Below are 15,109 nucleotides of genomic sequence, written 5' to 3'. Positions count from 1 at the left end.
GAACTGAAGATGCAAATTATTTCATGAAATCCTAAAATACTATCTCAGGAAAACCTCTGTATTTTTTATTATTTTAAGCAAACGTTGATTGGGTATCTGGCCTCATGCTAGGAGGAAGTGAATATTACAGAGGAAATATAAATGGGTGGATTTCAATCAGAAAGGGATATTCCTACTGTCCAACAAAGATGGTCCAGGAAAAGGAGGACCTTTAAGTCCCCAAAAATGCAGGAACTGCTCTTTTTTCCATGGGTGTCATGGATTATTATCTCAAGATGTTATAAATGCTGTAAAATAAAAAGTGGAATAAAAAAGTAGGTCTGATACCGATTGGTATTCTGAAGGTTGTTACTATTATCGAACTGGGCTCAAAGGTTTTCTTCATCTCAAATATTTCTGGGCTAGGATTTGAGAAGTAGAACTTGCAGCTCTACAGCTGTTGGATTCTAGGTCCCCAGCCAGGAATTCTGAAATTTGGAAGTACCATCATTTTGAACTCTACAGTGTCTTCATTCCTTGATGTGTTACGTATGACCTTTGGGTATCTTTTGAAACTGATATATATCTTCTATAAGTGTTTAATCAGAAATAAGTCACTGAGTGAAAAGTATTATACCCTCGAGTAATGCAAATTTTAGAAAAATGTTAAGAGTATTAAAAAAAATCATTTCCTTTTAATAAGAAAAAAAGAGCAAAACCAAAATAGTGATATTGACATGTAAAAAAGGAATAAAACCACAACAGTAATTTAACAAAAAAGTGAAAAATATATGACAAAAAGCCAGCATGTCATGACAAAATAATTACAATTCTATGTATTACTTTTTATTGTTTTTAAAATAAAAGAAAAAAGTACAAAACACAAAAAATACATTAAAAAAACCTTTAAAAATAGGTTTAAAAATATTTCATTACAGTAAACAGTTACCGTTATATATTTAACCACAAATTAAAATTCTATAGGTTCACAAATTATAATTCTATATATAGTTTTTTAGTTATAATTTTATACAAATATTGTAAGTTAAAAAAAATTATTTATACACAGCTGGCAAGATTTCAGGTGGCAAATGCAATTAGGTCTTCAATCCATTGAGTGAAAGGGTCATTATTTACAATGCTGCTGGATCAGTCTTTTGCATGGTGGATACATGAAATTTTTAAGAAGGGATTGGACAACTATTTGTCTAAAATGGTATAGAGCCGTGATGGTGAACCTGTGGCACACGAAGCCATTTCTGTGGGCACGCGAGCCATTACCCTAGGTCAGCTCCACCACGCATGCGTGTGTGACTTCTGCTGGCCAGCTAATTTTTGGATGTCTGCAGTGCATGTGGGAAATGCGCACGCATGCCCATGCTGCCCCTCCCCTCCCAGAAGTCTCCACATGGCTCATTTTGGATGCTGGGTAAGTACAGGACTCGCATGGAGTGTGGGAGGGTGAAAAATAGGCCTACCTGAAGTCCAGAAACAGGCTGTTTCTGGCCTCTGGAAGGCCTAGGAAAGCCGTTTTTACCCTCCTGGAGGCTCCAGGAAAGCCTCCGGAGCCTGGGGAGGGCAAAAAGTGGCCCTATTGGAAGTCCAGAAACGGGCAGTTTCTGCTCTCCAGAGGCTTCAGGGAGGCTTGCAAGGCCCAAAACGGGATACAGAGGGTTGCACACGCATGCAAAGGGGGGGGGGAGCGCAGGGTCACATGTGCAGGGGGGCCAGGCCAGTGCAGGGGGTTGTGCGTCCAGGGGGCGGGGTGTGCAGGGGGGGCAGGTTAGCCATCACAGGTATATACTGTAGAGTCTCCTGCTTGAGCAGGGGATTGGATTAGAAGACTTCCAGGGTCCCTTCCAACTCTATTATTCTGTTAAATTCTTTATTTCATTCATTTTTAACATCTGCATATCAAATTTTGATTTATGATAACCAGCATCTATAAAAACTTAATATATTTTTTTTAGTTTTAAAGAATTTAGGAAGTAGTTCTAGTATCAAAGCCTCTCAAGCTGAAAATGTGTTAGTTTAAGAAAAAAAATAAGATTTGAATAGAGTTGAAGGGTTCATAATAGTTAAAGGCACACATGAATAGCATTAATCATTGGAAGGAAAAGGAGGGGTGAATAAGAATCAGTCTTCGAGAGTTTATAATATGTCCTGACATGCACATACCAGTAGTTCTGCTTTTTCCAACTAAGGTTATATTTTTAAAACTATGAGCTTGAAATACATTTTCTTTAAAATTAAGGCATCCAGCAACTGCTATAAAACTTTCAGAAGAGTTTTCTGTATATAATTTTTCATATCTCAATTTTTAAAAGCCTAAAAAATATGCAATTAGATATGCTCTTCTGTAATTCTGGTGCTAAATTATATACATTCTCACAAGTTTGTTTGTAGAAATACATAAACTCTGGGGAATTACTGATTAAAAATGTTAACTAAATGTGTGAACACATCACATGTTTATATCAACATTCATATTTATGCTTTTATATACAGTATATAACATTTTCAAGTCAGGAACATGGCATTTCAGTGTGATAGGCTTTGCTCCAAAAGGAAGTGGAATTAAAAAAATTAGATTGCATTAATTAGATTCATATAATTAGTATGATTAATAATCACATTTAAACATTTTCACCTGTTACAGTAAAATTTGCAATTCAAATTATATACTCCTAGATTAAGAGATAAACACTTTTTTAAATAAAAGCTACTTTACTCTAGTGGTTAAGGCACCAGGTTAGAAAGTGGGAAACTGAGTTCTAGTCCCATGTTGGGCATAAAATCAGCTGGGTGACCTTGGGCCAATCACTCTCAGCCCAACTCCCCTCACAGGGCTGTTGTGTGGAAAATAGGAAGAAGATTGTGTATTGGATGTGTTCACCATCTTGAGTTTTTGTGAAAACTATAAAAGGGATACAAATTAACTAAATAAAAGGCCAATTCCAGCCATAGTTATAGAAACGCAGATCATTTCAATCTGTAACACAAAAACAGGACATCTAATCAGCTAAAGACCAAATTTGCAATCTCAGAAATCTCTTGATATGCCATGCTTTCTTCTACATGAATAAAAACAGCTGTTGGGGTGAGGACACATAATTGTCCTCCCTCCCTTTGCTGCTAACCCAGAGGGTTGTTGGTTTTTCTTTTGTGCAAGATGATAAGAGCAAAGAGCTGAACTAACGGTGGAGTAAAAGAAGTGATTTCCATGCATTGTATGGACCAGATGCCCCCTTAAACAGGATTCCCACTTATGTTGTAACAGAATCCTAACTTGTAGTTTCGAAACATGGGAACCCCAGATTTGGCATGGAGCTGATAAGAACTTGATCCCTGAATTTGAGACATTTTTACTTTTCCCGAAAGGATTTTTTTTTTTGCCTACCAAAATGCAAATTCCCAATTCAGTCAGCCCAAAGGAAGGCCTAAAACTTAATCTCTCAATTTCTAATTCAGCTCCTTAAACCATTGCCCTGACAAGTCCAATATTTCCTTTGGTCATACTAGTACAACACTATTATTTTTTCCCATAATCAAAACTGCCTAAAGTAAACATCAACATTTCCCAGAAAATGCTTCAGGTTACTAATTATCCTGAAGATAAGGTCTGGTTCTTCATGTAATTAGAGATTCCAAATTGTTGGGAAGTGGGATCATGTCGCCTCCATTCTGGTCAATTGCCAAGCTTTAGTTCAGACCATTCTCTCAATTATCGTACCCACCACCTCCCTTTGTACTACAACCAGAAGAGGGAAAACTGGGATGGTGGTTGCTCAGCAAGGCATCCATGTGGGTGGCTCGCTTAACAATCACAACAATGTATGACCCAGTGGTGGGTTTCAAATTTTTTACTACCGATTCTGTGGGTGTGGCTTGGTGAGCGTGGCTTGGCTTGCTGGGTATGGCAGGAGAAGGATACTGTAAAATCTATTCCGTCCTCACTCCAGGGGAAGGTTACTGCAAAATCCCCATTTCCTCCCAATCAGCTGGAATTTGGGAGGCAGAGAATAGATGGGGGCAGGGCCAGTCAAAATTTTCACTACTGGTTCTACAGAACTGGTCAGAACCTGCTGAAACCCACCTCTGGTATGACCAGAATTCCAAGCTCAGTTGTGGTCCTAAGTCAAAAACTAGTTCTAGTCCTTTTGTCTTTTAACTTTCTATTTTCTTTTAGTTTGTAATAGATTTTACTATTACAATAATTTATTAAAATTACACATATTTTAAAACTTCAATTTCTGCAAATCCCTTTTCTCTTACAGCATCTGCAGTGATGTGAATTTAGGAGTTCTGTAGACTTTTTTTAATGCCGTAATGACAAGTCTAGTGGAGTGTCTTGAGCGTTTGCCAATGTTAACTCACAAAGGCTTTCTTCTATTACTTACCTGCACTGCAGTAGTTTCTCAGCTTTTTCCTAACTGTTAGCATGCTAGAGTTATCTGGGGACAGAGGAAGGACAATAACGTTAAATGGTTTTATTGGAAATGAGCTCACATATTACACCAAGAATGCACGTAAAATGATTTTACTCAGAAAGAGCAAACATATTACACCAAGAGCACATAAAATGGTATGCGCCATAAGAGCAAAGAAAAGCACAAGAAAAAATGAACCTATTTTGAAGCCATAACGGATATTGTATGATTAAGCTATGAGCGAACTGAATTTAAATTGCAGCAGATTCTAAAAAATGCAGAATATAGTTTGTGTTGTTAAGGGGGGGGAACGTCAGAGGAGCCCCCTTTCTACTCAGCTCCACCCCCAGAAATGCAGAGGTAACCCCCCTAGGGAGTAACCAACAGTTTCCCCCCATTTTGAGGTGAAAGGCTAACAGATGATGTTAGAAGAATAATTTAGGGTTCCAACTAGAGCTGGGACCCTGCAAGAATAAAAATGAGATCCAGACAGCTGTGAAGACAGAAGAAATATTTATTCCTAAAAGCAAAACAGTTTCCATTTAGGGGAAGGCTGCAAAGAAATGAGGTACAGCAGCAGACTTTTTATAAGGGAAGCTTGTCCCGGGTGAAGTGCGCACATGCTGATTCTAGGGGGCAATTTATTTGAGGAAGATTATTAATTTTAGTTGATTAACTTAGTTTCAGCTTGATTGTCAATTATCTAGTGGAGGCACCGATTCTCAGAACATTGTGGATTCTATTAATATTTTAAGGGAAGAGGGAAATAGGGACAAAATATACACTATTTGGATATAAAACTTCTCGTAATGCCTGGGCGGAGGGGTGGGGATGCCCCTTCCCTGCTTGTTCTTTCGGGTTAACTCTCCCAAGTTCAAACCTTTTTCTCCTGCTTTATGTGGTGGGGCGCCGAGGGGGGAGGAGGGAGCCACCGTCATGCCCCTTCCCTGTCCTGGGGAGGAAAAATGGTGAGCGGTGGGCTGGTGGGAACAAGCGCGCCCGCAAGAATCCCACACGGCGCCTGCTTCGAGTTGGCTAGAAATAACCAAAACGGCAACGCCATAAAAATCTCGCCGAACCGAACATTCTCCCGCCGCCACCTCGTTTAAGACCTCAGCTCCAGGCCAGCCGGGGTCGCGTTAAATAGACCGGGGCGCTGGTGCTTTGGCGTGAACGATGCGCCCAGGGACAAGAAGAGCCCGGGAAGGCGCAAGCGACGCGCGAAGAGCCCTCGCCGTCTCACGTAAGCCGGAGGACGAGGCGGACGCTCAGCTCTTTGTGCTCCGGACCCTCTTTGACCGTCACCTGCTCTTGCAAGTGCGCGAAGGGAGGGGCGACTCCGGGTCGGGAGCGGCTCTTCGGCGTCCAGCTTGGGGCGCCCGCTCTCGTCACTGCAGCTGCTGACCGGGCAAGCGCCGTGAGGCGGGCAGACGCGCCAGGCGACGACGGCTGCACGGCTTGCCATGGCCCAGGCCAAGGTCGGCAACGCCAAAAACAGCGGAGCAGGAGGCGGCGGCGAGGCAACCCAGCAAGCGGGCGCGGGTCAGCAGCCCCGAGGTCGCTTCTTCCGCTCCACCTCCATGGCGGACCGCTCCACCCGCTTGCTTGAGTGTCTGGACCAGCTGGAGCGGAGGTAAGGCTGGACCGGACGGCCGAGGGGCAGCGCCCTCGGCTCGTCGGAGCAGCGTCTGTGTGAGAAAAGCGCAGCGTTCGTCTCCCACCTCCCCTCCTTCCTCGGGGTGATTTGCTGTGGTGATTTTGCAAACTGCTTCCTCGCGGGGGAAAAAAAAAAAGAACCTTTAAAAAGCCTTTAAAAATGCGCCTCTAATAATTGGATTGCTTCGATGCTCCGCATCTCCGTCTGGGCTCTGGACCATTTTGGAGAAGATTTTTTCCCCCCCCGTTTGATAAATGGAAGAGGAGGAGGAGGAGGAGGAGGAGAAGCCCCGACGTGCCTTTTCTTGCTTTTAGTTGTATTTGTCAGGCCTGGGTTCGGGATGACGCGAGGTTTTTGGGCTCTGGGAAATAGTTAATGGCCCTAAATAGTATTAATCTTCCGTGTGCTTTTGAAATGGGACGGGGGTGGTGGTTTTTCAGCCGCTTTGGACATTAGCCACCTAGAAATCCTTCCTCCTTTGGAAGGCTGTAGCCTTTCCAAGTAAGGAGCTGGGATGAATTGCCTCAAGAGAATTGCTTTTCTATCATTTATATACATACATTATCCATTATTCTGAATGGATGAGGAGAGTTTTGGATTTGCTCAGTTGAAGAGGAAAAAAAAAAAGCAAAGTTCTCCTGCTTAAGAGCTGGTAGAATACATGGGAGCTGAGATTAGAAATAGCAGGTTTAATCCTACAACCCTCCCTCCTGCAGACTGAGTTAACATTACATAAGAATTTCTATTACTACTTCCAAATGTTTCTGTGTGTTCTTATGATTTTGTGCATGTTTGTGTCTCTGAATTAAATCAGAACATAAACATTTCATACACTGGCTTCCCAGTGTAGCTTCTGGGATCTGTAGTCACTGATGCTAGTTCTGGTACATTCCACTGTAGGTAGATGGATTAGCAAACCAGCATGCCAGTTTCCTATAATGTTGGGAGACAAGATTGGAGCACAGTACTTTCTACTGTAAACTAATCTCAGGTAGGGGAAATCCAGATCCCATCAAAAATAAAGCTAATCCGGGCTGAACACCAACAGTGATTGGCCAAGTTTGCATATTTATAACATGGGGCTATAAACCATGGTTCACTAATCAGTAAGGCTAGTTGTACACAACATCTAAAATCAAACCACATTACAAAATGACTTAGCATGATATTGCCCCAAACTTTTAATTTCAGGCTTTTTCATAATTTCAACAGACTCATTACTTAAATGACTAAATTCCCATTGTTTAGCATTTAATTACTTCTTTATACTTGTCATGAATATTTGCTTAGTATTAAAACAGGATAGATATTCTGAAAAATTCACTCTTTGCCAAAATACATATGTAAAGGAATCAAATAACTATAATGTGGAGTACTACCTTTCCTGAATATGATAGTTGAGGCACAGATAAGAAGATTATTAAGTTAGACATACCGTATTTCTTAATCTAACAAAAGCATTTCAGATTTTTTAATGAACACCACAAAGATGTTTTGGTGTGCTTATGATGGTATGAATTAATTTTCATTTATTATTGCAATTCAGGCACTTTTCATGGGGAGGAAGTAAATAAAAATTGCTTAAATAATTTCATCAAAAGCTTCATAAGAATTTTTAACAACTGAAATTTGAATATAAGATGCTCATTTACTGTTGAATGTTCTGTATTTTACATTAGTTCTGCATTAATTATGTACCTGTAATAAATCATGTACTTTGTGGCTTTAGTTAAATTACATTTAAAGAAGCTATTGATTCATTTTTTATTTTAGTTGAATAATACGTGACTACTCAGAAGTGAGATCCACTGACTACATAGCTGGAGCCATAATTATGGACTGATTTATACTGTATATCATGCTAAGCCTCACACCTCAAAATATGCAAACCAGAACTATGGGGTTTACTTTTAGGTTATAATGCTAATATTATCCAGAAGGCTATTATTTGCAGAATTAAATAATACATTTTTCTAAATGAATTCATCACATTTTTTATGGTTAGGTTCTCAAATTCTAAAAAAAAGTTTTTCCCCCCTCTCCTAGCATTGCATATATATGCATCACTCTATAATTTCTGCCTCTTTCATAAAACATATTTTAAACGATGTCAAATGAATTGAAAATCATCTGTCATGTTTGTTTTAGAATGGCAATCTCACACAAGTAAATTATTTACTATTGAACGGGTGTTTAATGTGCCCTACCATACCTACAAAGATAATACATCACCTTAATTTTTCTGCATGTGTTCAAGAAGAAATTTTGTTCAGGAAAGTGGTCCAGCTTTGTGAGTGAAGTATAACAGGTGCTATGATAGAAGAGACCTATATATAGTTACAAATGAGGAAGGACTCGGAACGCCCAGCTGTCATTTCAGAAAGTATATGAGATTTGGCCACCTTTTTTGTTGGCAAGATTGTATTTACATTTTAAGTTCAGTGAGGTTTACTTTTAATTTTACTGAGATTTACTCTTTGCTAGATCTGTGTAGAATTTCAGCTCAGTGGACCAGAAAGCGGATTTTAGAAATTCATATGGTGCTATTCCATTCTTGCTTGATTATACCAATTCAGGTATTGATTCTTCCCCATCCTAGGGCTTGAATCACACAATCCATATGTCTTTTAGCATTCAAATTGAGGTTTGCATTTTGTACGATTAGGATAATCTGGCAATAACAATTCTGCAAATTGACAGAAATCATTATTCAGGTGAGATAATAAATTGATGGCAAGGATAATAAATTGATGGGAAAGATTCTGATTGCAGATATATTCCAGAATGTCAAAGAAAACTAGTTTTATCTCTGACATGGCAATTTTCTGCATACAGACACTTCTGTTTGAAAGATCATCCAATATTGTGAGTCTGCCTGCTATCAAGTTATGTACATTCTGTACACAGAGCTGGGTATTAAAGAAGTTCAGAATCTTTTTCATACACTCAGTTATTTGAACATGTAACTGCTATTTCTAGAATATCTAATTTTAGCATGCTTGGTCGACACAAAGTTGGAAAAAGCTGCTTTCTTAAAAAACAAAATAAAATAAAATTATTTATAGGTTGTTTCAGATATAAGACTCCAACAATGTAAAGTGAGGCTCTTCCTTCACTGTAATAGGAGCAGAATCTGTTATTTACTTGCGTTTATATGCCACTCAACTCAACAAAGCTCAGTGCTGTTTATCAAAGGAAATCCACTTATCCATCCATCCATCCATTTATATCTCCATCTATTTATCCACCTACCCATCCACTTACTTATCTAAACAATTACAAGCTGAACAATAGCAAAGTAGCAAAAATTTAAGGAATAGTCACAGATCCCAAATCTGTAAATGGAAAGGCAAGCTTATCATCAAATTCAAGACAATAAGACAGCCTAATTTCAAGAGGAATGCTAAAGGGAGTGGTGGGGAGACAGCAACCAAGAAGATTCATCTCCATAATTGTGGATGGCCTTCCATAAGAGAAGGGACTCAGATACAGCCCAGCCTTCCTATTCTTATGCCACTGGGGGAAGGTGGTTTAGTATTTTCATGATATATGAGCCTTTAAAAGTGAAATCCAGCACTTTTGAATTGCACTGAAAGGTAACCAGTGCAGCTTTTCGAAAACTTAAAAGTTCCTAACGTTATCTAAATGTCTGCCTTCTGGGTCAGCTAATTCTTCTGGGTAACAGTCATCCAATATTGCTGAGCCAGGTAAAAATTCTTGAGATACTCCACTATTTCAAGGGATATGGAACAGGTTTAGACTGCGATCTGTTGATGCTCCTTAGTTTACTGTTTTTCTTTTTCTTGTTAAATCAAGAGGGGCTGATTGCAGAAGGGCATATATGAAAACTAGATTTTTTAGATTTATCTGAAATGATATGTGAGAAATAGACTTTTCTTGATATTTGGTTTTTTCCCTTTAATAATGCCGGAATTCCCTCTCCTGCTGCTGTGCAAATACAGTTAGGGCAGGGGATAAGAAAAAAGATATTTTGCAGTTCTTGCACGTAAGACCAAGCCAGGATTTTAACATCCGCCTTCTCATTTTGGCAAATAGGAAATATTGACTTGCTATATAGAAACTCTTTGTTGTAGCAAGAATATTGTATGTTAATTTAATTTTATAAATAAGTAATAGATGAAGGTGGGTTGGAAAACATGACATAGGTGTAAGGATATTTGTAAACTCTTTTAAATTGGTAATTTTTTTTTCTCTTCCCAGAGTTGAAGCTTTGCGTGATGCAGCAGCTTCAATGGAACAAGAAAAAGAAACTCTTCTGGAAATGATCCATAATATACAGAACAGCCAGGATATGAGGAATATTAGTGAAGGTAATACCCCAAACTGCGTTGTGAAGGTGTACAGATAATATACACATATTTGGAGTGTCTCATGAATACACATAAGGGAATTTTTTTAGTGTCTTCATAGTAGTCCTTGACTTACGATGATAATGGAGTCCAAAATTTCCATTGCTAAGCAAGACAGTTACGTGAGTTGTGCCCCATTCTATTACCTTTTTCCTCAGCTGTTAAGCAAATAAATGCAGTTGTTAAGTGAGTCATGTGGTTGTTAAGTGAATATGGCAACCCCCCTTTGACTGTGCTTGTCGGAAGCCAACTGGGAAGGTTACAAATGGTGATCACATGATCCAAGGACAGGGCAATTGTCATAAATAAATGCCAGTTGCCAAGTGCCAAAATTTTGATCACATGACCCTGTAGATGCGGCAACAGTAGCAAGTGTGAAAACTGGTTGTAAGTCACTTTTTCATTGCAACTTCGAATAGTCACTAAATGAATGGTTGTAAGTCAAGGGCTTCCTGTACTAAGTGATAATTTCCTAATACATTACAACTGACTGGATTCAATGACGGCAACAAGCTGAAACAAATCAAATCATGCTATTTTAGTGTGCTCTGTTAATCTAGCCAGTGTTTTTTCTATGGTAAGCTGCTAATACTGATCAAGTCAAAATCTCTTGTTAAGTATTACCAAGCCTATTACAATCATTGTTGTATTCCATGCTCCCATGGATTGTAGCAAAAATATGATGCAGTAATTCTTAATTTACCTTGACTCTTTGACCTTGCCGGTTAATTGGTGTTATGTAAAACTTTAAAACCAGCATTTTTAATTTCAAAATATAGGTGAAAGAGAAGAACTTAATCTGACTGCCAAGCGCCTTATGGGCCGAACCATCACAGTTGAGGTTTCGGTAGAAACCATACGGAATGCTCAGCAGCAGGAATCCCTGTTGCGGGCTACCCAGATGATTGATGAAATAGTCAATAAACTCTTGGATGATTTGGAAGACTCAAAGAGCCGGTTAATATCACTTTACGGAGCTTGTACATCTGAGACACCATCAGGACCTGTTGATCAAAAATTTCAGTCTGTTGTAATTGGATGCGCCATAGAAGATCAGAAGAAAATTAAGAGACGGCTAGAGACTTTGCTTAGAAATATAGACAACTCTGAAAAGTCCATCATGCTTCTAGAAAACCAAAGAACAACTTCAAGGGAACTCTGCAACAATGGAAAAGATTAAAAGCTTTTGATTCCCATTATGAAAAAGTAAATGTTTTCTTAAAATATACAAAAGCAAAGAAATGCTGCCATTTTAAAATATATAATGCATGGTCACATGCCCAGAAACTGAAGGGAGTTTATAAGCCTCTTGTACAAATCCTGAGGTATTCAGAAACAAAGATGGAAGAAGATAGTTCTGGGGGAAAAAACCCTTACATTCCTCTGAGGGGAAAATATGTCTGCTTCCATTAAAAACAAACCCACAAACCAACCAGTTCTAAAGTGTCTGCATAAAGCACATCCTGAGGCAACTATAAATGTTAGGCACCATAGAAGCACATAAACTCATGAACATTCTGTACTTTTTATTCTATGCTTTTGTTCCTATCAACGGGATGGCTAGAATGTTTTGCCTTCCATGCCTTCCTGTTCAAAAAATACATCTTTAAAGGGCTTGGGTACAGTGAAATAAGTAACTAATGCCTTATTTGAGAGAATGTTTCATATCCAAAGGATAAATCTTTTCATAAATGGTATCCCATTTATTCCTTTTAGTACTGTATTGATTTTAGGCCTTAGTATCCAGTTAATCCCTAGAGATAATTTAGCAATATCTGTTTTGTTCTTGAATGATTAATCTATCATAGACAATTCAATTAGATTGTATTCTGCTTCAGTGAATAAATCTGTTTAAGAGAGATAAGGTGGAAAAAATGCTATAGTAAACGCAAACAAAATTTATATGTACTTCCTTGTTGATGAATATTCATAAATAAAATAAATCATGCTCCATGCATTACATTTTAGTATATTTTGAGTATGTAACTTACATATATATCGATCTCTAAATTCTGTTCAATATGAGAATGCCTTAGCTATGTTTAAAGTGTGCTTCTATTACCTTATCTGCTCAAAAACATAGTGTACTTAACATTTCATAGAGATGTCTATATCTATTACGTTTCCTCTTTCAACTTCTCACAGTATCTCAATCCCCTTGAAAAAGTTGCACAGGAGCAATAAGTGAAAATTGCTCAGATTTTACATCTGTGAAAGATGTTAATAGTTAAAGCTTGGAATATGTAATTTCATTCCACATGTGTCATAATGTATATGCAGAAGAAAAGGAGAAGTACAGTATTGCCAGAAAAGCATGGTATAGGAAAATGTCCAATCACTCAGCAGAATTGTCCTTGCAAATCTTAATATTGCGCATGTTGAACTATTAGCTAGGACTGTGCATTGCATTGGATTTTAAACGGTTTACAGATCCGATTGTGCTGTTGCATGATAAATTAATACAGGAATTTATGACCACAATTGAGCCCAAAATTTAATTGCAAAGTGACGAATTTGTTGAGTTTTGCCCCATTTTACCCGTTTCTTGCTACATTTGTTAAGTGAATTATTGCAGTTGTTAAATTAGTAACACAGTTATTAAGTGAATCTGGTTTCTCCATTGACTTTGCTTGTCAGAAGGTTGCCAAAGTTGATCACATGACCCCTGGACACTAACCATCATAAATGTGAGTCAGTTGTCAAGCAGCCAAATGTAAATCACATGATCATGGGGATGTTGCAACGGTTGTAAGTGTGAAAAATGGTCATAAATAACTTTTTTCAGTGCCAGAACTTCGAACAGTCACTAAACAAGCTGTTGTAAGTCAAGGACTACCTGTATTTCCAATGATTTCAAATACAAATTGAAAGCTTTCAAAATATATTTGGATATTTTGTAAAATAATGTATTGGGATATGCTGGTTTGTAATTTTACATTATTTAGCAATGCACACTCCAAGAGATAAGTTGGTAATTTTTGTTATAGGTTTCTAATTAGAGGACTGGAAATTTGAGTGGTGTGAGGGCATGTGAAACAAACAAAATGATCCCCTTTTCCCTTCCCACGGATTTAAAAATAAATCAATAAACTCGCCTGAGCCATAACATCTTTAGAAAGCCAAGGAATTTGATAAAGCTGAGTGTGAGCATAGGCTCTAGGGACCAAGCCAGCATGAGCATCATAAATGTAACTTTCATCATAAATGTAACTTTCAAAGAGAGCTATGTTTGAAAATGTATTTTTGCCTTTTCAATAAAAAGTGAAAGAATCCACTCCACTAATCTCGCTAAACATGGTAGACTGTTAAATCCAATCATGTTCTATCAATTACCTTGCAGCAGTGAGCTATGTATCCTAATTTCCAGTGAGCTATGTATCCTAATTTACATAGAGGTAGTCCTCAACTGATATAACTGATGAATTTTACCACTAATCCTTACATTTATGACCTCTGCAGGTCTGTAAAGCAAAAGAAAGCTGAAGATAAACAGTCTCATTTAATAGACCACTTTGTTCAACAATCAAGTTCCTGGTATCAACTGTTGTAAATAAGGACTACCTGTAACTCTGTAGAAAAGGGTCATATCCTTACCTACTTTTAGATTTGCTTCTGCTGCCTCAGGTATTATAACAAACAGTTGTGCTTCAAGAGAATTCAAGTGATGACTTCTATTTTAAATTAACTGTTAAGGACATTTGAAGTAAGTATATATAAAAAGTACCCTATGAAGAGAGAATGAGGAAATTAGAAATAACCGAGGAAAAATTAATATGGGGTAATATTTTTTAAGTCCCTTAAAAGGCTGTCTGACAATACAAGAATAATGCTTTAAACTTAAAGGAAAAAGCAAAACCTTATTAACATTAGGGACAACTTGTGATCAATGGTAAGAATTTGTTTTACCAGTACAGTTCAATAATGGAGCCAATAACAGTTATTTCTTTTGAGTTTTGCACTGACCAAGGTACAGGATTTGAAAGCTTTAATGGCTCTTTAAAGGAACAAGGCAAAACATACTGAGCATTTTTTAAATCAATGTTATCAAATTTCTGAATAAATTCAACTGCAGTTTGTTCATTTGCTATAAAGTATTTATTTTAAAGTATCTGGCTAATTCGTGAAATATTTGGAGCAACCGGTCATAAGGTTTAACTATTACTAAAAAAGATATTTTTCCTAAATTAATTTTTCAAAAACAATCTATCACAGTTAAGCAGTATTTTGAGTATCTAAAAGATGTATGTGGCTATTATTTGGGATACGAGATGATTAAATGATTCTGGATGTTCAGTATCATACTTACAAGAAGTAACAATTGGAAGAGTTGATTCACTCCTTTGATAATAGGGTGCCTAGCAAATTAAGTCTTGCCTCAGAGATTGGTTTGATAAAGGTCTTCGTTTTTTCTTCTTCTGTTCAATAGTGTCCAGTTCTCTCAGACTGCTTGTATAAATTCCTGCAGTTTTCTTGTCAAGGTTCTTCAGATGTGATTTGCCATTGTCTCTTTCTTAGAGCTGAGAAAAAATAGTTGGCCCAAAACTAACCTTGCTGGCTTTGTATTCAAGGTAGGATTAGAATTCATGATCTCCCAGTTTCTAGCTTGACACCTTAGGCGCTACACAAAACCGGCTCTCAATGTTTTTATTATACATCTTCAAAAGGATTAAAAA

The 15,109-nt window shown here is 37.9% G+C and overlaps 1 protein-coding gene and 1 long non-coding RNA gene across 2 annotated transcripts; one reads left to right on the top strand and one right to left on the bottom strand.

Moving 5' to 3' along the window:
• Nucleotides 1-1,763: 1,763 nt before the first annotated feature.
• Nucleotides 1,764-5,623, bottom strand: LOC131195040 (uncharacterized). The gene is made up of 3 exons (XR_009154362.1): nucleotides 5,290-5,623; nucleotides 4,380-4,433; nucleotides 1,764-2,971 (listed from the first exon to the last, which is right to left on the bottom strand). It is a non-coding gene; the product is annotated as an uncharacterized LOC131195040 (long non-coding RNA).
• Nucleotides 5,624-5,723: 100 nt separating this feature from the next.
• Nucleotides 5,724-14,937, top strand: BAG2 (BAG cochaperone 2). Its single transcript, XM_058176660.1, has 3 exons — nucleotides 5,724-6,042; nucleotides 10,288-10,397; nucleotides 11,216-14,937. Exons 1-3 carry the CDS (start codon nucleotides 5,873-5,875, stop codon nucleotides 11,614-11,616), a joined length of 681 nt encoding a protein of 226 aa, XP_058032643.1. The 5' UTR covers nucleotides 5,724-5,872; the 3' UTR covers nucleotides 11,617-14,937.
• Nucleotides 14,938-15,109: the final 172 nt, after the last annotated feature.

This window comes from Ahaetulla prasina, chromosome 1 (assembly GCF_028640845.1).
Source record: "Ahaetulla prasina isolate Xishuangbanna chromosome 1, ASM2864084v1, whole genome shotgun sequence".
In the NCBI taxonomy this organism is placed as follows: Eukaryota; Metazoa; Chordata; class Lepidosauria; order Squamata; family Colubridae; genus Ahaetulla; species Ahaetulla prasina.
Note: the sequence above shows the minus strand (reverse complement) of the source record. Positions and strands in the feature narration are given on the sequence as shown.